The sequence below is a fragment of the Oryctolagus cuniculus genome, chromosome 17 (assembly GCF_051225735.1).
Source record: "Oryctolagus cuniculus isolate XC-2025 breed Fujian yellow rabbit chromosome 17, ASM5122573v1, whole genome shotgun sequence".
Classification (NCBI taxonomy): Eukaryota; Metazoa; Chordata; class Mammalia; order Lagomorpha; family Leporidae; genus Oryctolagus; species Oryctolagus cuniculus.
The window spans coordinates 55,789,550-55,816,615 of NC_142883.1; the positions used below are offsets into that span (position 1 = coordinate 55,789,550).

Genomic DNA, 27,066 nt, shown 5'->3' on the forward strand with positions numbered 1-27,066 from the left:
GTTAGTCATTATGTCTCCAAGGAGCATATCAATATCCTAAGACATGTCATTCACTCATCTTGACCTTGTTCTTCCAGTTAATCTGACTCATTCACATGATGTAGGCTTCCAAAGTACAGATGAGAGTGTGGTCTCAGCGTGAAGTTAGCAAAACATGACCTAGGTGCTGAGATTTTGAGATGATATGTATCCCCAGACCACAAGAACTGAAAGCTTGAGAGACAGTTTCAGAAATGATAATGAGGCCTGTACACTGAATGCTATCTTGAACCCCACTAAGGAGGCACTTCACACAGCCCCAGCAAAAATTATGCTTGAGCCAGTGACAAGTAAGATCCATTCTGGGGGAGAAACGAAGTAGAGAAAGGAATATTTCCTGTGCAAGAAAGCAGCACATACAGAGGCACAAAGGGGGACAGTGTGAGAAGCATGCAGAAAAGCAGCAGGTGTGTGGGTCTGGAAAGCAGGGAGTGGGAGATGAGAAAAGAGAGGTGCAAGTGACCTAGTATTGAGCCACTGAGAAGTGAAATCATGAGACCAGCTTACAGATGGTCCTCAACTTATGTCCCAACAAACCCACTGAAGTTGAAAACACTGAGTAAAAAATGTGTTTGCTACACCTAAGTGATCGAACGTCCTGGCTTAGCAACCCACCACAGTGTAGACTGTGGGTTGTTCCTCTCCTGACTGCAGGCCTGACTGGTGGCTGTGCTCTCTGCCTCTGCCAGCACCACAAGAAAGGATCGGACTACAGATTTCTAGCATAGGAAAAGAGCCAAACTCAAAGTTTCTGCATAGTATGCCTTCCTTTCAAACCTAAAGTAAAAAAAAAAAAAATCACAAGTTGAACCATCTGAAATATAAACCCCACTCTCTAGTGACTGTGGAAAGCAAAATGGAGCAAGACAGCCTCAAGACTGGGTGCTCACACAGCTCAGATGAGAGGTGGTAGGATTCAAATTGAAGCAGTGGCAAAGAAAGAGTGAAAAATGGATTTGGGAGAGATTTAAGAGACAAATTCAGCAGAACTGATGGAATATGGGAGATGGAGAGGACAGTGGGTTTAGGATAATCGCCCATCTTCTGGCTTGGACAAGTAGGTGGATGGTGGTTCCACTGCCCACTGAGATGGGTGGGCCTGGAATCTGAAGGATTGGGATCACGCGTTCAGAGTTGGGCACCTTGTGTTTTGTGACATATGTGGGTGTCATACAGAGGTGTGCTATCACTCATTGTATATGCAGATGTGGCACTGAGGTTGACAGTAACCAATGTCTAGCTTCCCAGGAGCAACTGAAGTAATTTATTCTCCTCTCTCTAGACTCATGTCTGAATCAAGCCTGAATCAATACTTTTTCCAAGATCTCTCACACACCAGCATGGTACTTCCATTTCTCTTCATCGTAGTCTTTTTTTTTTTTTAAACATTTTCTTTTTCGTTATTTGAAAGGCAGAGTTAGAGAGAGAAGGTGAGAGAGACAGAGACAGAGATCTTTCGTTTGCTGGTTCACTCCTCAAATGGCCACAACAGCTAGGGTTGGGCAGGCTGAAATCAGGAACCTAGAACTCCATCAAGGTCTTGCATATAGGTGGCAGGGGCCCAAGCACTTGGGCCATCTTCTGCTGCTTCCCAGGTGCATTAGCAGGGAGCTGGATCAAATATAGAGCGGCTAGGTCTCAAACAAGTGGCCATACCAGATGCTAAGCCACAATGCTGACTCCCATCATACTTTTATTTATCCAGACTTTCCAGACGTTTCTCTTTTCGATGAAAAAATTCTTTGCATTATTGTTGCAATTTCACAGACTTGGCCCACCCTCTTGCCTCCTATTACTTCCTTGTTCTTATACCATATCATTCCCCCAAGATTTGGAGAATGGCTTCAAGTTTATTAGGCGCATGAATCAGGTCTATGAGTATTCTGACAATTTGCACTAGAGACTTAAAATGTTAAGAGGGCTACCTGTCTTTATGTCTAGAGGTTGCTTCCACAACTTGGGCCAAATTAGTTTTAATGTGTGCTCATTGACAGAAAATGACTGTCCACGAATTTAAACTATACATAAAAATTATGCCATGAGGTGGATTGTATTTGGACTAGGTTTGACAAATATTTTACTTCTTACAAATATTTGAGGATCCAGCATTGATTTAAGGATGTTCACGTGCACTGAGGGGAGAATGGTGAGCAAGCATTTATTACCTTCTGTGGACTCAAATCCTGTAAATTGCTCACATCTTACCTAATAAGTTACTTCTGAGTCATACTCCATTCATAAATTAAACAGAATTCATCTGAACTTTATAGATCTTACATGAACTCCGCAAGGCTAAATATTCTCTAGGTTCAGTCTAGACAAGATTAAATATATAGAACCTGCACACACCAACACTCAGTCTGTGAAAATGAAGGACAGAAAATCACTCATGTTTGGTGATCTGTGCCGGGTCACTGGTCAGGAGGATGGTACATTTCTTTCTTTCTAGTCCATTTTAAAATCATTACTCATAGAGGAGAGTGTTCCTTGCTTACACAGGCAGAGTCTTCTGTAACTCTTAAACTCCAACCCCTCATTCTGTTCTGAAATACCTCGGGTCCAAGAAATAGCACAGACAGGCATGTGATGTTCAGGCATTCTCTTGAGACCAAATCTACAGCGCTGGCATTGTGGTGCACTGGGTCAAACCACCACCTGCAATGCCACACCCAATATGAGTGCTGGTTTTAGTCCTGGCTGCTCTGCCTCCGACCAACATCCCTGCCCATGTGCCTGGAAATGCAATAGAGGATAGTCCAAGTGCTTGGGTTCCTACCACCCAGGTGGGAGGCCAGGATAGAATGCCAGGCTCCTGGCTTGGGCCTGGCCCAGCCTTAACCATTGCAGCCATTTGGGGAGTGAACCAGCACATGGAAAATCTGTCTCTCTTTTTCTCTGTGTCCCTCTCTCTCTGTAACTCTACCTTTCAAATAAATATTGTAAAAATTAAAAGGAAGAAGGAGGGAGGGTGGGAGCATGGGCTGGAGAGAGGGTAGAGTGGGAAGTATCACTATCCTCCTAAATCTATTATATGAACTACATGAAATTTGTTCACCTTTAAAAAATTAAAAATAAAAAAATAAAAAGACACACAAATCTGCAACAAAAGCCCATGAGTCAAAAATGATTTGAATGGAACAAGAAGGAATCAGACATAACAAGCATCAAAGTTAATCTGACACTAATTTAATGGTATGCATAACTGTTAGTGTGTTGCATTGTAATGAGGCATAAGTGGTAAGCAGTTCAGGTAAATTACTTTAATTAGGATTAAATCCATCTGTCACGTCAAATTTTCTAAAGACAAGTGAGAAAGGGGGCAGTTCAAGAAAAGAAGTTTTGACTCATGATCCTTCTTTCCCCCCTCCTCTCTGTGGCCCACCAACCCACATGCACACACACATGTGCACCCACAACTAGAAACACACACAAAAGAGGGTGCTTCAAAAAGTTCATGGAAAGGGGGAATGAAAAAGTAAGATTGTTTTGGAGCAAAAAAATTACATAGGGTTTTTTTCTTCCATAATACACATTTTCATGAACTTTTTGAACAACTGTTTACATTGAAAGATTTCAAAAATTGTTGCACTAAAGTAAACTCTTTTACTTCCATTTCCCACAAACTTTTTTTTTTTTAAAGATTTATTTATTTTGAAAGGCAGAGTTACAGATAGAGAGGAAGAGGCAGAAAGATCTTCCATCCACTGGTTTACTCCCCAAATGGCTGCAACAGCCAGAGCTGGGCCCATCCAAAGCCAGGAGCCAGGAGCTTCTTCTAGATCTCCTATGCGGATGCAGAGGCCCAAGCACTTGGACCATCTTCCACTGTCTTCCCAGGCCAGTGCAGAGAGCTGCATCAGAAGAGAAGCAGCTGGGACTCAAATCGGCACCTCTAAGGGATGCTGACACCACAGGCGTTATGCCTAGCCTACTATGCCATAGCGCTGGCCCCTCCCACAAACTTTTTGAAGTGCCTTCATGCAATAAATAGGAGGAAATGGTACATTCTCTGATCACTTGTTTTCTCTCCACTTTCCCCTTGATGACGAGCCCTGTGATGCCCTGGTCTGATTTTAAGGAGAGTACTCTTCTCTCTGAGGTCATGCTGGTACCAAGGGCTAGCCCTTCAAGCACACAGAAACAGGAGAACCAGAGTCTGGGGATGCAGAGGGAGAAAAAGGAGAATTAATGAAGCAAAATGAGAGGTTCCTTGAACATTTGGTTTATGAGTGCTACCAACCAAAGAAATGTTATGTGACCATGCCTGGCTTCTTTCGCACATAGGGTTCTTAGGATGGCAGAAAGACAACTTTGGAATGTGTGCTTTGCAGGGTCACAGTGGAAGGTGTGCGGACACTCACAGGATTGGGATCCTGTTCTAGTTGGAGGTGTGCCTTAAGTACTGGAGAAAGAGGATGAGGAAACATGAACAAAAACCAGCAAGCTAGACGAAGTGTCTGCTTGAGTCAGTGCAGAGCTAGAGGTTGCCCCAGGTCCAGGATGTGGAAGAGATCATCTCAGAGAAGGGAGGCGATCAGGGACAGCTTGGAGGACGGACTTGGGAAGACGAGGAGCCCAGCTTGAGGCTCAAAGCAAAGGAAGGCAACCACTCACCTGGAGTGGGGGAATATTTTTTTTTCTTGCTAGGGGCCATTCGGATATTTAAAACCACATTCAGGGCCCTGCCGCGGCTCAATAGGCTAATCCTCTGCCTGCGGCTCCAGCACCCCGGTTTCTAGTCCTGGTCGGGGCACCAGATTCTGTCCCGGTTGCCCCTCTTCCAGGCCAGCTCTCTGCTGTGGCCAGAGAGTGCAGTGGAGGATGGCCCAAGTGCTTGGGCCCTGCACCTCATGGGAGACCAGGAGAAGCACCTGGCTCCTGCCTGCAGATCAGCGTGGTGCACCGGCCGCAGCACGCTGGTCACAGCGGCCATTGGAGGGTGAACCAACGGTGAAGGAAGACCTTTCTCTCTGTCTTTCTCTCTCTCGCTGTCCACTCTGCCTGGCAAAACAAAACAAAACAAAACAAAACAAAACAAACACACACACACACACACACATTCACAGGCCATACAAAATTATCAGCTCAAAAATTAGCCTGCTGTAGATTTATTGAAATTTGACCTTTGCCTGCAGTTGCCTTGGGCAGGGCTGGGCCAAATGATGTTGTGGGCCTTATATGGCCTGCAGGCTGGACGTTCTCCACCCCTTCTTGATAGAGACTTTGTACTCTGTCTTCAGGGTGGCTAACAGAGGTTCTTCAACTCAGAGCACTATTGCTTGATGCTGATGCAGGCCAGCAGTGTGAGCTTCACCGTGGACGAGGATACCACCCTGACACGCTAGAATCACTGGGGGAGTCTGAAAAATGCTGTCACCAGAATCCCACCTGCAGTGACTCTGATTTAATTGATCTGGAGAGCAGTCTGGGCATGGGAGTCTTGTTTTTTTTTTTTTTTTTTTTTAATACTTATTTATTGGAAAGGCAAAATTACAGAGAGAGGAACACACACACACACACACACACACACACAGAGGGAGAGAGAGAGATCTTCCATCTGCTGGTTCACTCCCCCGAAAGGCCACAATAATCAGGGCTGGGCCAAGTCAAAGGTAGGAGTCTGTGACTCCATTCAGATCTCCCACATGGTTGCAGAGGGAGGCTGAATAGTTGGGCCATCTTTTGATGCTTTCTCAGGCACATTAGCAGGGAACTGCATTGGAAGTAGAACAGCCAGGACTTGAACTAGAACCCAAATGGGTTGCTGGCATTGTAGATGGTGGCTGAACCAGCTGTGCCACAATGCCAGCCTCAAGCATGAGGATCTTTTAGAGCATTTGGAAGACCCTAACAGGCATCGAAGGCTGAGAGACGTTGCACTAAAAGGAGCAATGCCAGAGTGGGTCAGAGTTGGACATCTAAGCGCTGGCTCTCACTCGACACCTGTCCACCACTTGTTTCCTGGCAGGGACTCTGTAAGTAGTAGCAATTTTCTCTCATTATGAAGATTTCTGGCTCCCCAGTTTCTACAGGGACTTGGCAAAGCTCTTTTGTGTTATGCGGTCTTGCAGAAACCAACAGCAAAGAAGGGAAGTGTCTAAAGGGGGGTTGGATACGAGTGTGTGCCCCTCCATACCTGGGTGGGAAAGTTGGGGGAGCTGAAGGATGAGATATTTTTGTTATCACTTCAGATATGAAGAAAAGATCTACACAGGTTGCTCCTCTAGATCGCCTCTCCAATGCTCACCCCACCCACCTTCCTCTGGATCATGTTTCTTCCCAGAATTAGATGTTTGGTGGAAGCCCCTGCTCTTTCTGAAAACACTAAGCCTTGAAGGAGTCCAACTGGTATTACCTCAGTGGTTCTAGGAACTGGGCCCCACGTGCTTTACTTAACAGAGGGAATGTGTTGTGTCTTGCAGATTCGATAGCATCAACCCTCATCAAATGCTGGATGCCAGGCACATGGAGATCCAAGAGATGGAATCCATCATGGCCTCCATTTCTGAGTCTGCTGGCCTGTTTGAGGTCAATGTTCCCGACTACAAGCAGCTGAGGCAGTGCCGGAAGGAGGTCTGTCAGCTGAAGGAGCTCTGGGACACCATTGGAATGGTAACCTCCAGCATCCATGCCTGGCAGACCACCACGTGGCAGGATATCAACGTGGAGGCCATGGACATGGAGTGCAAAAGGTTTGCCCGGCACATCCGGAACCTCGACAAGGAAGTCAGGGCCTGGGACGCATTCACTGGCCTGGAGAGCACCGTGTTGAACACCCTGACCTCCCTGAGGGCAGTGGCTGAGCTACAGAATCCAGCCATCCGGGAGCGGCACTGGAGGCAGCTGATGCAGGCCACGGGCGTGAGCTTCTCCATGGACAAGGACACGACCCTGGCACACCTCCTGCAGCTCCAGTTGCACCACTTTGAAGATGAGGTCCGGGACATCGTTGACAAAGCTGTGAAAGAGATGGGCATGGAGAAGACCTTACAGGAGCTGCAGACCACGTGGGCTGGCATGGAATTCCAGTACGAGCCCCACCCACGGACCAGCGTCCCCCTGCTGCAGTCTGATGAGGATCTCATTGAGGTTCTAGAGGATAACCAAGTCCAACTTCAGAACCTGATGACATCTAAGTACATTGCCTTCTTCCTGGAGGAGGTGTCGGGCTGGCAGAAGAAGCTGTCCACCGCTGACGCTGTCATCTCTCTCTGGTTTGAGGTGCAACGTACCTGGTCTCACCTGGAAAGTATATTTATCGGCTCTGAAGATATCCGGGCTCAGCTACCCCAGGTACCTGCTATACCTATTCTCTGTCTAAGTCAAGGAAGCTCACCCAGCTCCTGCACTGCCTAGACTCTCCTCTCTTGCTGCTTTGCTTCAGCTTCACAGAAGGGTGCCTCCGCCAAACACTGACCTTGCCTTCCACCAAAAGTCAGACAGAGGAAAAGAGAGAAGGTGAAATGTATACCTTAGATGAGCAGGAAAAAATAAAAAGGAGAACTGTGGTCTTCTCTTTAAAAGAAGATTTATTTATTTGAGAGGCAGTTATAGATAAAGAGAGGAAGAGACAGAAAGAGATCTTCCATCTGCTGGTTCACTCCCCAGATGGCCACAGTGGCTGCAGCAGGGCTTATCTGAAGCCAGGAGCTTTCCTCCATGTCTCCCACTTGGGTGCGGGGGCCCAAGTGCTTGGGCCATCTTCCACTGCTTTCCCAGGCCAGAAGCAGAGAGCTGGATCAGAAGAGGAGCAGCCAGGACTCAAACCGGCGTGCATATGGGATGCCAGCACTGCAGGTGGTGGCCTAGCCCACTACACCATACTGCCAGCCTCAAAGAGAACTGTTTTTAAAATTTAAAAAGTATACACAAGAAAGGAGATAGAATGCCCTTGCTGTTTAGGGTAAGCTCTTCACAGGCTGCTCCATAGATCTTTAAAATGAAGATATTGACTAAGAGAGTCTTATTTCCAGGCAAATTCAAGTTCTTTCTGAGCAGCGAGCTATTCTGTAAACCTGTGGCCCATGCCAGCTCACTAACTACCACGTTTCAGCTAAAGTCTGAACAAAGGGTGTCCCTCAGACACGTGCTCTGCTTATTACCTTCCCTGTGTTTGATTGGCCCTTGTAGTCAGTCCTAATTAACGTGCTGTTAACCAGTCCCTCTCAGTAGAAGCTAATTCATCTGAAAACTCTTTTTTTTCCAGCCTTCCTCTGTACCCCTTCAGAACAGCCAGTTCTTTGCCTACAAATTAGTCTGTTTCCAAAATGTCACAGGTCGTCCAGCACTCAAAGCACACTCCATCAAAATGCTGTAGTTTTCCAGCTCAGCCCACAACGGCAGATTCCGAGTGATACCATAGATTAAAAGGTGTATATTTGCAATAAGTAACAGCAAACAATTCCCTGATAGCAGTTGTAAATAAACCAAATTGAATAAACCAGATTTTGTTTATCTCAAATGCCAGTGATGAAAGAAGAGCTGGTTTTTGTTAGAAGGAGGCAGGGACATAGGTGGAAATTTTTGCACAGACTTTAAGGGAGGCATGCAAGAGCTTTTGATTAAAAATATGAATTATCATCAACTTCTAAACAGTGCCACAGATTGTGTACAAAATACATAAATACTTGTGTTTCTTTTTTTTTTTTTTTTTGACAGAGTTAGACAATGACAGAAAGACAGAGAGAAAGGTCTTCCTTCCGTCGGTTCACCCCCCAAATGGCTGCTACGGTTGGCGCACTGTGCTAGGTGCCAGGTGCTTCCTCCTGGTCTCTCATGTGGGTGCAGGGCCCAAGCACTTGGACCATCCTCCACTGCCTTCCCAGGCCACAGCAGAGAGCTGGACTGGAAGAGGAGCAACCAGGACAGAATCCGGCACCCCAACCAGGACTAGAGCCCAGGGTGCCAGCACTGCAGGCAGAGGATTAGCCTAGTGAGCCGTGGCGCCAGCCTACTTGTGTTTCTTTTAACATTACCTAACAGGAAAAAAGAAATCTCAAAACATAATATAATCACTCACCATCTTTCACTGTAACTACTATTTCACTCATTAAAAAAATTTCCCAATTTTGTATATAACTCTATGTATTTTTACATAATCATGGTCAATGTAACTATAACTTCTTTTCTTTTTTTAAAAAAACATCTATTTATTTATTTATTTGAAAGTCAAGTTAGAGAGAGGGAGAGATAGAGAACCAGATCTTCTATCTGCTGGTTTACTCCCCAAATGGCCGCAAACAGATGGGGCTGGGCCAAGCCAAAGCCAGGAACCAGGAGCTTCATCCAGGTCTCCTACATGGGTGGCAGGGGCCCAAGGACTTGGGCCATCTTCTACTGCTTTCCCATAGCAGAGAGCTGGATGGGAAGAGGAGCAGCTGGGACTAGAACTGGTGCCCATATGGGATGCCGGGGCTTCAGGCCAAGGCTTTAACCCACTGTGCCACAGAGTTGGCCCCGTGGCCAAGGTTCTTAACCTCTCAGTGCTTCAGGTTCTTTGAATGTCCTTGTAGGATGGGACCCATGTTAATACCTACTTCAGAGTTCATTAAGACAATGCACACAGCACTTACTATTATGAGTGTTCTTATGTAATAATAGTAATATTACCCTAAAATCTTACCAGCTGCAGGTGTTGAGTTAAAGCACTTTGCACATCCAGACAGCCCTTAGTATCTGCAGGGAATTACTTTCAGGACCCTCGAAGGTTATCACCATCTGAAGATGTTCAAGTCACTTACATAAAGCTCTAAGGTACTTGCATAGAACCTGTCCACATCCTCCCATATCCCTTAAATCATCTCCAGATTACTTAAAATACCTAGTGTAGTGTAAATGCTATGTAAATAATTGCTAATACCGCATTGCTTAGGGAATAATGATGAGCACAGACACATTTCTTCCCCCTAAACATTGTCAATCTACTGTTGGTTGAATCTGCAGATATGGAACCTGTGTATATGGAGGGATGACTGTGTTAGTTCTCAATCATTTCAGCAGCACTGTGGGGCTGTTTTGGGTCCCTGCCACCCACATGTGAGACCCAGATTGAGTGCCCAGCTCCCAGCTTTGGCCTGGCCCAGCCCTGGCTATGGTGGACAAATAGAAAGTGAACTAATAGATGAGAGCTGTCTGTCTCTTCTTCTCAAATAAATAGATAATTTTTAAAAAATAAATGGGTACTGGTTGGAGTCCCAGCTGCTCTACTTCTGATCCACTCCCTGCAAATGCACTTGGGAAAGCAGTGGAAGATGGCCCAAGTCCTTGGGCCCCTGAACCCACGTGGGAAACCTGAAGGAAGCTCCTGGATCCTGGCCTCAGACCAGCCCAGCCGCACCTCTAGGCACCATCTGGGGAGTGAACCAGTGGATGAAAGATTCCTATCTCTTTCTTTCTCTCTCTCACCGTACCTCTTTCTCTCTTTGTAACTCTGCTTTTAACACAAGTAAAATCAGTCTTTAAAAAAAATAAGTATTGAAAAGCATGTTATTTATGCTAACAAAATGGGTTTATTATTGCTATTTTTAAAATGAATAAATAATTTGGGACTGGCACTGTGGTGTAGTAGATTTAGCTTCTGTCTGCAGGGCCGGCATCCCATATAGGTGCCGATTTGTGTCTTGGCTGCTCCACATCTGACCCTATGTACATATACAAAACTCTCTGGACTCCTCAATAATTTTTTAAAATATAAAAGGATTCCAGGATTCAGAAGTTTGAAAATTGCTGGTATTTCCTCCTTTGACTCTGATCTCTGTTTGGGAGGAGCCAGAAACAAGCTCCTGCCCCCTACAGGCTATACAAGGTGAGGTCCTTGGAACTGAAGGCAGAGAAATTAATTTTTCTTATATTTTTATTTGTAGGATTCTAAAAGATTTGACGGTATTGACATGGATTTTAAAGAGCTAGCTTATGATGCTCAGAAAACTCCAAATGTAGTAGAAGCTACCAACAAAGCTGGCCTGTACGAAAAGCTGGAGGATATTCAGAGCAGGTGATGTCCGTGGATCAGGGGATATCTGTGGAGAAGAGGGTGAATTCTAGTTTCTGCACATATCCCTTGCTTTGTCTGTGTGTTTGGGTAAAAACAAGTTATCATTTGTTTTATTTATGTATTTATTTTTTTATTTTTTTACAGGCAGAGTGGACAGTGAGAGAGAGAGACAGAGAGAAAGGTCTTCCTTTGCCGTTGGTTCACCCTCCAATGGCCGCCGCGGCCGGTGCGCTGTGGCCGGCGCACCGCGCTGATCCGAAGCCAGGAGCCAGGTGCTTCTCCTGGTCTCCCACGGGGTGCAGGGCCCAAGCACTTGGGCCATCCTCCGCTGTACTCCCGGGCCACAGCAGAGAGCTGGCCTGGAAGAGGGGCAACCAGGACAGAATCCGTTGCCCCGACTGGGACTAGAACCCGGTGTGCCGGCGCCGCAAGGCGGAGGATTAGCCTAGTGAGCTGTGACGCCGGCCATGTTATCATTTGTTTTTAAAAAATTATTTATTTATTTTATTTGGGAAGATCTTCCACTCGTTCCACTACGGCTGGGCCAGGCCAAAGCTGGGAGCTGGGAACTCAATGCAGGTCTTGCATGTGGGTGGCAGGGACCCAATTACTTGAGCCATCACTGCTACCTCTCAGGTGTGCCTTAGCAGGATGCTGGGAGTTAACCCAAGCTCTCCCATATAAGATTCAGACATCCCAAGAGGAGTCTCAACTACTAGGGCAAATGCCCACCTGTGTATCATTGGTTGACTGTGTCAAGGTCTTGATAGCTTAAAGATGTCTATGCTGGTTTCAATGTATCGTGTTTATGTTTGGAAATACCAACAGGTGTTTTCTTGTGCTAGTTTCTGCAGCCACCCTATCTAGTGCACGTATTTTCACTGGAGTGGTGTGTATGAGTGTGGAGCCAGGCATTTTAATCAAGAAACACTATGTTCTGTGCCCTCAGATTGTGCCTGTGTGAGAAGGCCCTGGCAGAGTATCTGGATACCAAAAGGCTGGCCTTCCCTCGGTTTTACTTTCTCTCCTCTTCGGATCTGTTAGACATCCTTTCCAATGGCACAGATCCACAGCAGGTAAGCTAGGGGAGTGCCTGTAGAAAGGCCCAGAAAGACTGAAGCTCTCCCAGCAGGAGGGAGTTTCAGCCTCCTCCTTATGCCTCCTCTCTCTAAGAGTACATTTCAGTGCCATGTTGCCGCCAACATCATTGCCAACCTCACCGCTTTCTTCATTCCTTCTGTTAGTGCTGCTCAGCTTGGCCACCCCAGCCCCCTAAGCACCCTAAAGTATAAATGGAGAAGCTTTGAGGATGGCAAAAGTGCATGACATTAAGTCCTGATAGAGAATACTTTTTTTTTTTTTTTTTTTTTGACAGGCAGAGTGGACAGTGAGAGAGAGAGACAGAGAGAAAGGTCTTCCTTTGCCGTTGGTTCACCCTCCAATGGCCGCCGCGGCCGGCACGCTGCGGCCGGCGCACCGCGCTGATCCGATGGCAGGAGCCAGGAGCCAGGTGCTTTTCCTGGTCTCCCATGGGGTGCAGGGCCCAAGCACCTGGGCCATCCTCCACTGCACTCCCTGGCCACAGCAGAGAGCTGGCCTGGAAGAGAGGCAACCGGGACAGAATCCGGCGCCCCAACCGGGACTAGAACCCGGTGTGCCGGCGCTGCTGGGCGGAGGATTAGCCTAGTGAGCCGCGGCGCCGGCCTAGAGAATACTTTTGATCTAATTCTGAAGAGAGACCTAGTGAATAGTGATCCAAAGTGGCAGGTGCATAAAGAGTGAAATTCTGCCCTTGGCAGCAATATAGATGAACCCGGAGGACTTGCAGTTAGGGTGAATAATCTGAGTACAGAAAGATAAATACTGCAAATTCTCACTAAAAGGCAAAAACTAAAACAGTTGATTTCTTAGGAGTAGAGAGTAGAACAGCGGTTTCCAGAGCATGGTAAGGGTGTGTGGTGGGAGACAGAGGTCAGGGGAAGGGAGAGGATGATTAATAAATAACTGGAGCAGTTGATAGGAATAACTTCTAATGTTCTACAGAACAGTAGGATAACTATGGTTGACAAGAATCGGTAGTATGTTTCAAAACTGCTAGTAGAGAGGATTTTGAATGGTCGCAACCCAAAGAAATGATAAATGTTCAAAGGAATGGATATGCCAATTACCCTGATCTGATCATTACACATTTGTATACACGTATTAAAATATCACACTCTACTCAATAAATAGTTATTATCAACAATAAAAATGTATTTGTATATTTTAAATGATATGTTCTCCATGGAGAAATAAGATTGGAAGTTTTATTAATTGGACATTGAGATTACTTAGTAGAAAATATATGTATATGAGGAGTCCAAAATTTTGGATTCCAGTCTCTGATTTAGCCACTTATTAGCCATGGAGTCCTGGGCATATCGCTTCTGTGAAATAAACTTTCCTCATGTGCAAAATAGTAGAGGCCTACTTTGTTAATACAGTTTTTGTCACTAATTGGAACACCATTGGTATTGGGAATGACACTCATAGGCAGTGGTTCTCAAACTTGAGAATGCAACAGAATCACCTAGATGGCTTCTTAAAGCACAGGTTCCAAAACAAACAAACAAACAAACAAACAAAAAACAAAAACAAAAACAAAAACACACAGGTTCCAAGGCACTGCTCCCAATGTTTCTGATCTGGGTGGGGTTTGGACAATTCTCATTTCTAAGAATTTCTTATGTGCTGCTGATGCTGTAGACCTGGGAACTATGCTTTGAGAAACACTGCCATCAACCACTGAGTGTGGGTCTCACAATGATGTCTCCACTGCAGACTCCCGTACCTTGAACTCACAGTAGTCCTTTATTTTTTTTCTTTAGACGGAGGATATATTGTTAAAACAGTGTTCAGAATTACTTGGATGATTCCATTCCCTCCCTTTGTGTGATTTTGTTATTCACTTGAAATTTGTTTGGGTTCATTTATTTCTCTTTGCTTTCAATTTAGTGTTTCTCCATCTTGTTGGTTTGATGTTTTTAATAGGTATTTAGAGTTGCCACTCCTTTCCCTTCCTATCACTACTTCCCCTACATCTGCTGTAGGTAACCAGTTGCATTATTTTCTGGTTTATCTTTCCATTGTTTATATATATAAATGAGCCAATTCATATTTATATTTATTTGTGCATGTGTATTTTTACTCCCCCTTTTTTATGCAAAAGGAAGCATGCTGTTTATACTTGTTTTTTATTAACTGATAAATATATATGTATTTTTATACATGTATATACATATAATTTATCAGTTAAAAACAAGTATATACTATGTATATGTATATATATGTGTGTGTGTATATATATATATATATATATCCTGGAAATGACTCCATATCAATTCAAAAATACCTCCAAGAGATACCTCCCTTCTATTTTTATGTTGGCATTATACTCCATGGAATGATAGACCATAGCTTGGCCACAGGTTATCAGTATTTTACAGTTATAAATAATGTAAGCTTGATTAACCTTGGACTTTGTATTGTTGGGGGTCTATCTCCCAGGCAAATTCCTAGAAGTAGGAATCGTGGGTTAACAGGTAAATACATATGTAGTCTTAATACATATGGCCATGTTTCCCTAAACAGAAATTGTACTCTTTTACATCAACACCAGTATGGATGAGAGTGTTTTCAACAGAGCCCATGTTTCCCCATGTTACTCATGAACATGTTTTCTGCCTTTACTACACCCTGTCTAACTTGTTGATATGTTTTTTGGTTTGTTAATAAGAAGCAGGCACTAAAGAGAGATTATCCCCAATAGTTATAAACATTCATTTTTACCCTGTAGATTTAAATATTTCCAAAGTAGCCCAGGCACATGGGGTTGAAATATTTATATATTCGCATTCTTCTTTGGATGTATATTTTCACTAATTCTGTGTATACAAGGGATCACATCATGTTCAGACTTTTGATGCCTTTTGTATACAATATACTCATTCTTAAATGCTTTTTTATTGATTTCTCATTTCATATGACAGAGAACTAGAGAGGGAGGGAGGGAGGGAGGGAGGGAGAGAGAGAGAGAGAGAGAGAGAGAGAGAGAGAGAGAGAGAGAGAGAGAAAGAGAGAAAGAGAGAGATCTTCCATCCACTGGTTCCCTCCCCAAATGGCTGCAACAGCTGGGTCTGGGCCAGGCAAAAGCCAGGAGCCCAGAACTCCATTTTGGTCTCCCATGTAGGTGACAGGTACTCAAGTACTTAAGCCATCATTTGATGCCTTCCCAGGTACATTAGCCAGAAGTTGGATGAGAAGCAGAGTAGCCAGCACTTGGACCAGGCACTCTGATAAAGGATGTAGGCATCCCAAGCAGCAGCTTAATCTGCTGTGTCACAACACCTGCCCCTATACCTTTTGAGGTAACCTAATATCTTTCTAGGTGGATCCTAGATTTAAATTAAATTTTTAAAAATTTAAATATGCTTAGATACTTGATTTATTTTGTCAAATTTTTTTGATATGATGAAGTTTTTTTTTGTTTTTTTTGTTTTTTTTTTTTTTTTTTTTTATGAGAAACTGGAGCTATTGGGCGGGCATTTAGCCTAGCAGTTAAGACATTAGAACATCACATCGTGGCTACAGCTCCCAGTTTCAGTTTCTTGCTAATACAGATATTTGGAGCCTACATACAATGATGACTCAAATGGTTGGATCTGAGATCTTAATTGAGTTCCCAACTCCTGTCTTAGGCCTGACCCAGATCCAGGCACTTCAAGTAGAAGGGGGGTCTCTCTCTCTCTCTCTCTCTCTCTGTCTATCTCTATCTCTCTGTCTGCCTCACAATTGAAAAAAGAAAACAAAGAAAAATAGAGCTTTAATGATCTTTATAAAAAAGTTTTCTTCCAGTATGTTTTAAAATAATATTTCTATTCCATTTATCAGGATTTTTGTCCTTTTGGGCTCCTTGTATTTCCATGAACTGAGAGTGTATTATATACATTACCTTCTCTTTAATCACGTCTTTATCTTTTAGTCTATTTTGTTGGCACTCATCAATAATTTCTCATGTTTACCCACCATATTTAATCTTTTGGGTTAATTTAGCCCTTTCATGTTTCTAATGATGTTATAAGCTATGCTATGTCAGTGTTAGTATCCCCATTTTTCCTCTACCTCTGCCTACTCATCTTTCGTATTTTGTTTTACAGAGTTCATGTTTCTTTTGAGAACAAAACTTTTCAAAATTTTCCCCATAAATGTGCGTATATGATACATATACAGTGTATAGATCTGTGCAGAGTTGAATAGAATAAATAAAGTGCACATAAACAGCTACTTGAGTCAATAAGGAAAAGATTTAAATGTATGTAAACAATGTATAGATACCTATAATTATGCTCTTGCTTGACCTCTTGAGTCCTGTTTTCTCCTTCTGTTAAGTTTCAGGATATTTTCATAGGTCCCATATTGTTACTGCTGTTGTTTTGTTTTTGTTTTTCCCCAAAGAAACCATTACTGCTGTTGTTTTAATGCATTGTGCATGAGTATTCATTAAAGGAAGACCCCAGCCATTAAGATATATATATATATATATATATATATATATATATATCCCAAATCCATTTCGGCAGTGCCTCCTCAAGGACCCTCACAGTGTACCTGAGTATGCTTGGATTCTTTCTTTCTCTGTTCCCCTAAGCTAGCGAGCTGGTTGTTCTAAACTGAGTATTACAGGGGCTGGCATTGTGGCGTAGCTGGTAAAGCCATTGCCTGCAAATCTAGCATCTCCTGTGGATGCTGGGTCATGTCCTGGCCTCTCTACTTCTGATCCAACTGCATGCTAGTGTGCCTGAGAATGCTGAAGAAGGTGGCTCAAGTGTTTGGATCCCTGCCACCCATGTGGGAGATTTGGATGAAGCTCCTGGCTCCTGGCTTCAGCCTGGCTCAGCCCTGGCCATTGCAGCCATTTGGGGAGTGAACCAATGGATGAAAAATCTCTCTCTTTGTTTCTCCCCCCTCTCTCTCTGTAACTCTGACTTTCAAATAAATACATCTTTTAAAAATAAAAATAAATGTAATGTAACAGCTTGGATACTAGCAATTGAGGGCCCTATGTGTCTATTCAGGAAACTCTACCAGAAGGCAACTTTCTGCTTATTGCTTTTCTTTAACCTGCTTTTTTTTTAACCTTGGGACCTTACTGTGTCTCTGTCCAGCCCCTCTCCCAGCATGACTTCCACAAGCATCACTAGAAGAGACATCACAAGATAACGTGCCAGAGAGCAGCCTGGTATATCCAGGCTCCTTGCTTTGGACCCTGTCAATGTTTGTTGGCTACATTGAAGAGACTGCAACCATGGGGTGGCTTCTTGCACAGACCACTATCACCAGTCTTCCAGACATGAAGGCATTAGCATCTGTCACCAGACCATGCTCCATTTATCTTGTATTGCATAGTAGTGGTTTTTTTTAAGGGGGGTAGGGTGAGGGAGGTTGATGGATCGTTTTTCCCTTTTATTTATTTATTTATTTATTTGAAAGTCAGAGTTACACAGAGAGAGGAGAGGCACAGAGAGAGAGAGAGAGAGTCTTCCATCTGCTGGTTCACTCCCCAATTGGCTGCAATGGCCAGAGCTGCACTGATCCAAAGCCAGGAGCCAGGAGCTTCTTCCGCGTCTCCCATGCCAGTTCAGGGACCCAAGGACTTGGACCATCTTCCACTGTTTTCCCAGGCCGTAGCAGAGAGCTGGACCGGAAGTGGAGCAGCGTGGTCTCGAACTGGCTCCCATATGGGATGCCTGCACTGCAGGTGGCAGCCTTACCTGCTATGCCACAGCACCGGCCCCCATCTTGTCCCTCTAATCTGATGCTGTCCATAGTAGATCCAGCAGAAAGAACTTAATCAAACCATTGTGGCTCCTTTGGTTTGATTTTCTCAATTCTCATCCTCTCACCACCACTGTCCTCACAAAGTTCCCTTCTAGATGGTTGGCATTCACTATGCTCATCTTTTACAAGAGTTGACACACAGTAGGTCCCTAAACAATTCTAATAAGCCACTTCCTGGGCATGTTCTTCAATTCCTTGGCATGGTTTCCCTTCACAGGTTCAACGTCACCTTTCCAAACTCTTTGACAACATGGCCAAGATGAAATTCCAGCTGGATGCCAGTGAGAAACCAACCACAATCAGTCTTGGCATGTACAGCAAAGAAGAAGAGTATGTGGCCTTCAGTGAGCCCTGTGATTGCAGCGGGCAGGTAGCATGACGGTCCATTCCCCTCCCCTCTCAAGTGTCTGCATTCAGATATGGTCAGCATCAAATTTGGGGATGCTGGCCTTGGGCCAGAGGTGCTGTCCATGTCCAGGGATGGCCAGCTTCCCCTGACCGGGACTGACAGTGCCACAAACCTCTAGTACCTTGCTGTCCTCTCTGGGAAGGACATATGTCAACACCCATCTCTCTTCCTTCACCGAAGACATGTGCAGAGAAGAATAAAATGCACATAAACAACTACTTGAGTCAATAAGAAAAAAAGATTTTAAAATGATTAACACCACTGGGAGACATTAACAGGGCAACCCCTGGGGCTCCCTACAGGGGAATCGGACACACGGACAGCTTCCCCAGGAGAAAATGTCCCTCAAAGTCAGCTGATTTCCTGAGATGTTCCCCTCGCTGCACAATTAAATCTCAGAGTCACTTCCTTCCACAGCCGTCCCCTTTGGAGAGCCAACTACCTTCCTGTCCAAATCAAGGAACATGAATCCAGAGACTGGAATCTCCTTTAGCCCCACCACAAAAGTGTAAACCCCTCCTTCCTTACTCCTTATCCTTGCCCTTATGGTTTCCAGTATAGTGCAGGGTAACAGCTGGTAGAGGATCTTTCACAGCGTTCCACCTTTATCCACATCATCTTGGAAAACAATTCCATACTTGAAAATAATCAAAAGTTCTCAGTGAGATGAGGCTGGCCAGCAGCCCTGGGGCTTAATTTGGATTATGTTCTTTTTGTGGATCCAGAAAGCATTTAGTTGGGAAGTACATCTCTTTCATCTCTCTCCTCAGCCTGAACAAGGGGATAAGCATCCACCGACTTATTTACAACTAGCTCAACCCAGATTTATGTTTCCTTGCACAGACTCTGGGCAGCCCTGATGTGCATATTCCAAATGGAATATGTTGTTAATGAACTCTGGTTCTCACTCATTATCATCCTAGACTACACAAACGGAACATCTGCCTTCTGTTGGCTGTTGGGGATTGCATCCCATGCCTGCGCTCCATTTTCTTCCCTCACTCAAGCAGAGAGGAAGGAAACATGTGATGTTCACGCCAGCACCTTAGGTACCTCATGTCTAATCCCGAGTTCTTTTTCCAGGTAGAAATCTGGCTGAACCACGTGCTTGCCCACATGAAGGCAACTGTGAGGCATGAGATGACGGAAGGCGTCACTGCCTATGAGGAGAAGCTGAGGGAGCAGTGGCTTTTTGACTACCCAGCCCAGGTATCCACCCAGCAGGACCTTAGTTGGCCCCTACCTTCTACTGGGTTCCCTCCCTCTGCAACCTCCTTCAGCTTTCAGAGGCTTTGGGCCAGCAGACTTGCCATGGGCTTCACAGTCAGGAGGGGCTTCAATCCCAGACAGCTGTGAGGGGTCAGCAAGAGGGAGCAGGGAAAGTGGCAGCCATGGAAAATCAAGGATGGGGGCCGGTGTTGTGGCTCAATAGGTTAAGCTACCACCTGTGATGCTACCATCTCATATGAGTGCTAATTTAATCCCAGCTGATCCTCTTCTGATCTAGCTCCCTGCTAAAGCACCTGGGAAAGGAATGGAGTATGGCCTAAGTGCCTGGGCCTCTGCCACTCACATGAGAAACCTGGATGGAGTTCCAGGCTCCTGGCTTCGCCATGGGAGCTCCAGCCATTTGGGGAGTGAATCAGAGGATGAAAGATTCTCTCTCTGTCTCTTTCTGCCTCTCTCTGTGTAACTCTTTCAAATAGATAAATAAATCTTTAAAGAAAAAAAGGAAGTCAAGGATGGTTCATTTTTACCCTCATTGGCTCCAATATGGAGAAATGTGGACAACTCTACTCTTTGAATCACCTACTTTGTAACTGCGAAACCACATGCTGAATACGGGAGATACCAGCAGGGAATAGGACCATGTAACTGGCCATGCTGGAGTTTACAGATTTGTGTGGAACTCAGTCACTTATGAATGTGACTGGTGTGAGTATAGGAGAGGCTTGGGTTCACTGGAAGAGTGTAGCTAGGTACAGGGGCTGGGTACCCCCTCACTTATGATACGCCATTCAAGCTAAGATTTGAAATAGCAGGGAGCAAACTACAAGTGGAGGAGGGTTGGCCTTGTAGTGCGGCAGGTGACACTGCAGCTGGAGATGCCCATATCTGATATCAGAGTGCTGGGTTGTGTCCCAGTTACTCTGCTTCTGATCCAGCTTCCTGCTAGTACATCCTGGGAGGCAGCAGATGATGGCTCAAGTGCTTGGGTCCCTACCACCCATATGGGAAACTTGGATGGAGTTCTAGGCTCCCGGCCTTGGCCTGGCCCAGCCCTGGTTGTCATGGGCATCTGGGGAGTGAACCAGCACATGGAGAATTTCTCTCTCTCTCTCTCTCTCTCCCTCTCTGTCTCTGTCTCTCTGTCTCTCTCTCTCTCAAAGAAAATAAACAAATGATTTTTAAAAATAAAAGGTAAAGGGAAGAATAACCAGGCATGGGGAAGAATATGGATAAAGACTCAGAAGCTACAGATCACATGATGAATTCGATGAACAGAGAGAAACTCAATGTGACTGAAGCAAGTAGAGGAAAGTAGAGGAAAGACCAAGAGAGAAGATAGATTCTAGAAGAGGCATTATAAGCCTGGTCTTATGGAACCATGTTAAGGAGTCTGACTTGATTCTAAGGTATATCTGAATTCCTTATATGGTTCTCAGGAGGGTCATAAGATAGTGTAACAAGACAGATGTAAGATAGTGTAACAATAACACATGTCAGCAAGAATTTTAGAAATTGACTGTGGCTGCCATAAACCACTCCTGCTTTCCCTCAACAATAGGTAGTACTAATTGTTATACTTAGAGTTGCAGATATCTGATAGTAATCAAAGCCACAGGAGTAGATAAGTTTGAGATTGCCATTGCAAAGTAGGTAGAAGGAAATGAGAATGTACAACAAATCCTTTAAGGTATTAGGGTTTTTTAAAGATTTATTTATTTATATGACAGGCAGTTACTGAGAGAGAGAGAGAGAGAGACAGAGACAGAGCTTACATCCTCTGATTCATTCCCCAAATGACCACAACAACCAGGGCAAGGCCAATCTGAAGTCAGGAGCCAAGAATTCCCTCCAGATCGCTCTCGTGGGTGACGGGGCACAAGCACTTGTGCCATCTCCTATTGCTGTTCCAGGCATATTAGTAGGGAGCTGGATTGGAATGAGAGCAGCCAGGGTTTGAACTGGAGCTCTGATGTGGGATGCCAGTGTTGCAGGTGGCAGTTTTACCCACTGGGCCACAATGCTGACCCCTAAGCTTACAGGTTTTTAAAATTTAAACTAGTGAAAATGCTGTGGACAAACAAAATACGTGCCACAGATGTTGAACAGTAGCTCACTCTATTAAAAGTCTCAGACCACAGAGGTTCCAAAACAGAGCCCAAGTAGAGTGCTGTTGAGATGCTCAGTCTCCATACTGCTACCCTGCAGAGCCCAGGAAAGCCGCTGCCTTGGGAAGTAAAAACTGAGTGATCAGTGCAGTCATTTATAGAAGCCACAGATTGACCAAAGTAAATCTTTGGTTGATTCATTTTTCAAGAGAAGAAAGTGCTCTCTCCACCCCGCCCTGCCTTGTGTTGTAACCGCTTCACATATCCAAGGACTTAGAGCAAAACAGAGCATATGGTTCACTTAGTCAGTGCTGGAGGAGGGGTTGTAAGCAAGGAGCAATGTCACCCACACAGTTACATCCTGAGCCCTTGCAGTGCAATGAGTGGGCTGGTTGGAAACAGGCATGGTGACAGCTTTACTAAGGGACTGCTGGTGCCACAGGTGGCCCTGACCTGCACTCAGATCTGGTGGACGACAGAAGTGGGCATTGCATTTGCCAGGCTGGAAGAGGGCTATGAGAATGCCATGAAGGACTACTACAAGAAGCAAGTGGCCCAGCTCAAAACACTCATCAGCATGCTGATTGGCCAGCTGTCCAAGGGGGACCGGCAGAAGATCATGACCATTTGCACCATCGATGTGCATGCTCGGGACGTCGTAGCCAAGATGATTGCTCAGAAGGTGGGTCCTGAGTGTCCAGAGGTGTTCCTCTTTGTCAGCAGCCACACCTTGGGAGTCTCTGGCATACAGCCAAAGCCTGGAAGCCCCAGGGACTGCACCACACTGACCAGACAATGGGCAGAGAACCATGGTGGCTGCTCCTACCTTGTAACCCTCCTCCAGCAGAGCAATATGTAGATAATCCCCGAAATGACAGCTAGACTTGGGATTTTTCAACTGTATGATCATGCAATAGCTATTGAATGCAGTAAAAACTGAATTTTTAGTTCAGTATTCTAGAAGTTACATGATATGTTCAATACTTTTTTTATATATATAAAATGGGCTTTATAGATAACTTTTTTTTCCCAACTGTAGGCTAACATATGTGATCTGAGTAGTCTAAGGTAGTCTAAGCTATGCTGTTTAGTAGGTTAGGTGTATTAAATGCATTTTTGATTCACAATATTTTCAACTTTGGAGTTTGGATAAAACTCCAAAGAGTCTTTGTAATCGGGGTAGCTTGTGCTTTCTGTGCTGTGGTATTCACAGCATGCTGCACCCGTTAGCAGCAGATAACACCCATGTTATCCACAGCTCATGTGTCCTGTGGCCTCTAGGTGTGGGTGGTGGCACCTGCTTCCTGTTGAGCACAATGATCCACCTCCGACTCTTCCACTCTCTCTTTAGGTGGACAATGCCCAGGCTTTTCTCTGGCTGTCTCAGTTACGCCACCGTTGGGATGATGAGACCAAACACTGCTTTGCCAACATCTGTGATGCCCAGTTTCTGTATTCTTATGAGTACCTGGGAAACACACCTCGCCTGGTGATCACACCTTTGACTGACAGGTGAGCACTAATGTCAACCACTGCCAACCCTTCTGCCCTCTGGTTCAGGCCATCCAGTGGTCTTCCAAGGTCAAGATCACCATCACCTGTTATTTGCCCACAGAGCCGCAGGGAAAGGATCTGACTCAACAGAAGTAGCTATAAAATAGAAAGGAGGTAGGGCAGAGGTCTTCTGGGAACACACTTAAGAGCAAATAAATGAGCTATGACTTTTTGAGGAATCACTAGTCAGTCATGCATACCCAGATTCCAAAACCAGCTCTAACATATACCAGCTGTTTGACTAAGAATATAGTCAACCTAGTTTTTGGTTCCCCCGCCTATGAAATGATTTTTGTGAGGATAAAAGACAGTAGTGCTTACAAAGAGTTTAGTATGTTAGAAGTATGCAGTGATTGATCCTTATCATTATTTGCTTATCTGTCAGTTGATCAACCAGCCATTGCATTTATTTAGCACTTCTCACTCTGGGAATACAAAGATACAAGCAAGGACATCCCAGTGATTAAGGAGTTGCTGACAATGTCTTAGGGAGACACATTCCCTTTTCATTCATATGAATGCATGTGACAGTGAATTAATAACTGAAACATTCCCTGCCCTTACACTTCAGTTCTTGTGAGGTGGCTGCCTGGCCACAGGACACATAAGGCTGTGGATGACATAGATGTTGCATGTAGATAAAAATTTAAATAGCTCAGAGGGAAAAAGGTACAAGTTTGTGGTATACCAAGCCATATGTAGGGTACCAAGCCATATGATACAAATTTCCAAGTGAGTGACCCAGCAGTAAGTTCTCTGAGCACAGAAGGTCCCACTCACAGTGGGAGGAAGAGGATTGAGAAAGCTTCAGGGAAGAGATGGTGTCTGATCTGAAACTTGAAGGAGACATTATATGGCAGTAGGATTTCAGTAGTTTGTAAGACTGCTGTCAGTATGTCCTTGAAACTGTAGAGAAATCTGTTCACATCCTACTTCTTCTATTAACAGCATCTGTAATAACCATTCATTGTTAAGGTGATCAGGGGGGCAGGCATTTACCCACACAGTTAAGACGCAGTTAAGACACCCACATCCTGTATCAGTGTGCCTGGGTGCAAGTCCTGGCACCATCCTGATTCCAGCTTCTTGCTAATGTGCACTCTGGTAGGCAGCAGTGATGGCTCAAGTAGTTGGGCTTCTGCCACTCACATGGGAGACCAGGACTGAGTTCCTGGGTCCTAGCTTTGACCTATCCCTGTCCCAGCTATTGTAGGCATTTGGGAAGTAAACTAGTAGATAGGAATCATTTTTTTTTCCTTCTTTCTCTCTCAAATTTACTTAAAAAGTGGTCTGGATCCCCAAAAGTGGAAGAACTAAAGATGACTATTCCTGGAAAATGGAATACTGAGGACGAAGTCAGGAAGATGGGAGAACTCAGGATACATTCCTGGAAGAGGGAGAGCAAAGCCTCTGGATTTTGGGGGAGGGAGTCAGCCATCATGTAGTCAGACCAGAGAGTTTGACAAACCCATTCCTTATTCAGCAAATACTGATAAACTACTGAAATTGTTTTTATCAAAGGAGTAAGATGATGAAAACTATGCTTAATGAACATTGAGCTGACAATAGAACATGGGCAAGGGAGCAGGAGGGTAGGCCAATAAGGGCATGGTCCTCAAGAGAGATGATTTAATTCTGCTGGGATTTCTGTGCACCCTGCTAGGAGCTGGTGCCCTTTCCCTGTGATGCCATTGAACACTAAATCTCTTCTCCCAAAGACTCTCATGTCTGAATGGCCAGCTCACAGAAATAAATGGCTGGAAATAAATGAAGAGATCGTCGTAAATTGTGAAGGTTAGAATGGCCAGACAGAACCTGTGCCATCTTTTCCCTTAATTTTCTCTCAGCCTATTTTAAGTGGTATCACTTGTCTTTTGGTCAGATCCACACATCTCTTTCCAGATGTCTGATAAATATTTACTAATTAGGTCAATTATAATCACAAATGAATAGAATATGGGAAACCCAAAGCCCTTGAAAAGCCCAACACCATCCATAGATTAAGACTTTGTGACTTATCTTCCCCCAAGTTTTTTCATTTCTTTAGTTCCGTTCACCACCCAGCCTGGGAAGCTCTGCCACCTAGAGTCCCATTCAAACCACTCCCCTTTCACTCTTGCATCTGTGTTTTTGTAGGGGACCCTGTAGAGTCATGTCACTATTTCCAGTGGTTCTCCATTTCACCTAGACTAAAAGCTGAACTCCTCATTGGCCTTGGTAATTCCTGTCAACTTCCCTGGTGCCTCACTCCCTGTCCTCCACGTGGCCTCTTTACGTCCCTTAGTTCATTGCAGCTTAGAGTCCTCACACACATGCTTCCCTCTGCATAGAATGCCCTTCCCCAGTCTCTGTTCCGTGGTTACCTTCTCATCCTTAAGTTCTAGTCTCAGTTCTGAGGGCCTTGCCCAATTACCCTTTCTAAAAGACAACCTCTCAACTCCTGCCACCCTGCTACACACACACCCAGTAGATAATCCTAATAGCTCCCCCTATTTATCTTCTTTCCAGCACCCTCTCTATTCTGAAACCAACTTGTTCACTTATTTGCTTACTTGCTAGCTGTGTGCATCCCCATTGTGAACTGGGACCTTTTTCTGCCCTGTTGGCTGCTGTATCACTAGCACTTAGTGGGTTTTGCATACGAAAGCTCCAGATCAAAATAACAGACAGAATTGAGCAGGGACAATAAATAAGGGAAGGATCTTTGTCTTGGCTCTCAGAGAGGAAGGAACAGGTACCCTGTCCTTTGTTCCTAGCTGGGAAGCCACTATCTCCATGCCCCAACTTAAAACAAAAGGCAGATAATACTTGTTGAAAAGGAGGTGCAGATAAGTCTGCAGCTGGGGTGGTAAAGGCAGCAGTTACTCTGGGCGGGGGAGAGTTGGAGTCTTAAAGTTTTAAATGGTCTTTACTTGAGCCCAGTCAGTTGGACGGGCTCTTCCAATGTGTGTTGAAGTAAAAATTTTCCCATCTCCAGCTGCATTCAAGTTGAGCCCTTTCAAGTGTCTTTGTCTTTATGAGGCTTCTCTGTAACACATCCATTAGCAGAGAGGAAATCTGATGCAGAATTCCTTTTGCAATGAGTTTTTCTACTCGCCTTGCAATCTGAGTGAATAGTTTGGGACTTTATCTCTCTTGAAACAGAATAATGAAGCCATTATGTATTTGAAAGGTTTGATTAATGTCTGCCTCCCACTCTAGACTATTTGATAACCTCGTTCCATGATAACGTTTACTTTTTTTTTTTTTTTTTAAAAAGATACATTTGTTTGAAAGGCAAAGTGATAGAGAGAGGGAGAGACCGAGATAGAGATAGAGATGATAGAGAGAGAGAGAGAGGCAGAGATAGAGAAATAAAGAGATCTTCTATCCACTGGTTCACTCCTCAAATAACCACAATGGCTAGGGCTGGACCAGGCTGAAGCCAAGAGCCTGGAACTCCATCTGGATCTCCAGTATGGGTGGCAGGGGCCCAAGGACTTGACCATCGTCTGCTGCTTTCCCAGGCACAATAGCCGGAAGCTGGATCAAAAGTGGAGCAGCGGGGTCTCGAACCAACACTCTGCTATAGAATGCCATCGTTGCAGGCAGCAGCTTAGCTCACTGCACTACAATGCTGGCTCCCATAGTATGTTCTTTGATTTGTTCCCTGTGCTTTTCTCAGAACCTAGTACTGCCTTTGGCACACAATGGGCATCTGAGAAATGTTCCTTGAGTGAATGCAGTGAAAGGATATCTGAGACTCCGCTATACACATAGCTTCCCCATACCTTCCAGAATATTTTGTTTATTTCCACTGATATTATTCTGAGTAATAAAAAGTACCAGACTTTTCTTTCCCTGGGTGTTTGCATGTGCCC

The 27,066-nt window shown here is 44.7% G+C and overlaps 1 protein-coding gene across 5 annotated transcripts in view; it reads left to right on the plus strand.

Moving 5' to 3' along the window:
* DNAH9 (dynein axonemal heavy chain 9) overlaps positions 1 to 27,066 on the plus strand; it is a 371,124-nt gene that overhangs the window by 84,952 nt on the left and 259,106 nt on the right. For 4 of the 5 annotated variants that reach the window (XR_016223981.1, XM_070061398.2, XM_089317689.1 and 1 more), the window contains exons 20-26: positions 6,462 to 7,332; positions 10,902 to 11,032; positions 11,982 to 12,108; positions 18,126 to 18,278; positions 19,401 to 19,526; positions 22,095 to 22,334; positions 23,004 to 23,164. Coding sequence is in view for 4 of the 5 variants with exons in the window: in XM_070061398.2 (XP_069917499.2) it covers positions 6,462 to 7,332; positions 10,902 to 11,032; positions 11,982 to 12,108; positions 18,126 to 18,278; positions 19,401 to 19,526; positions 22,095 to 22,334; positions 23,004 to 23,164 (1,809 nt within the window). In the remaining variant the exon portion in view is untranslated. Of the gene's footprint in view, positions 1 to 6,461; positions 7,333 to 10,901; positions 11,033 to 11,981; positions 12,109 to 18,125; positions 18,279 to 19,400; positions 19,527 to 22,094; positions 22,335 to 23,003; positions 23,165 to 27,066 lie in introns of those variants that run through there. The other variant, XM_070061399.2, reaches the window with a different exon arrangement.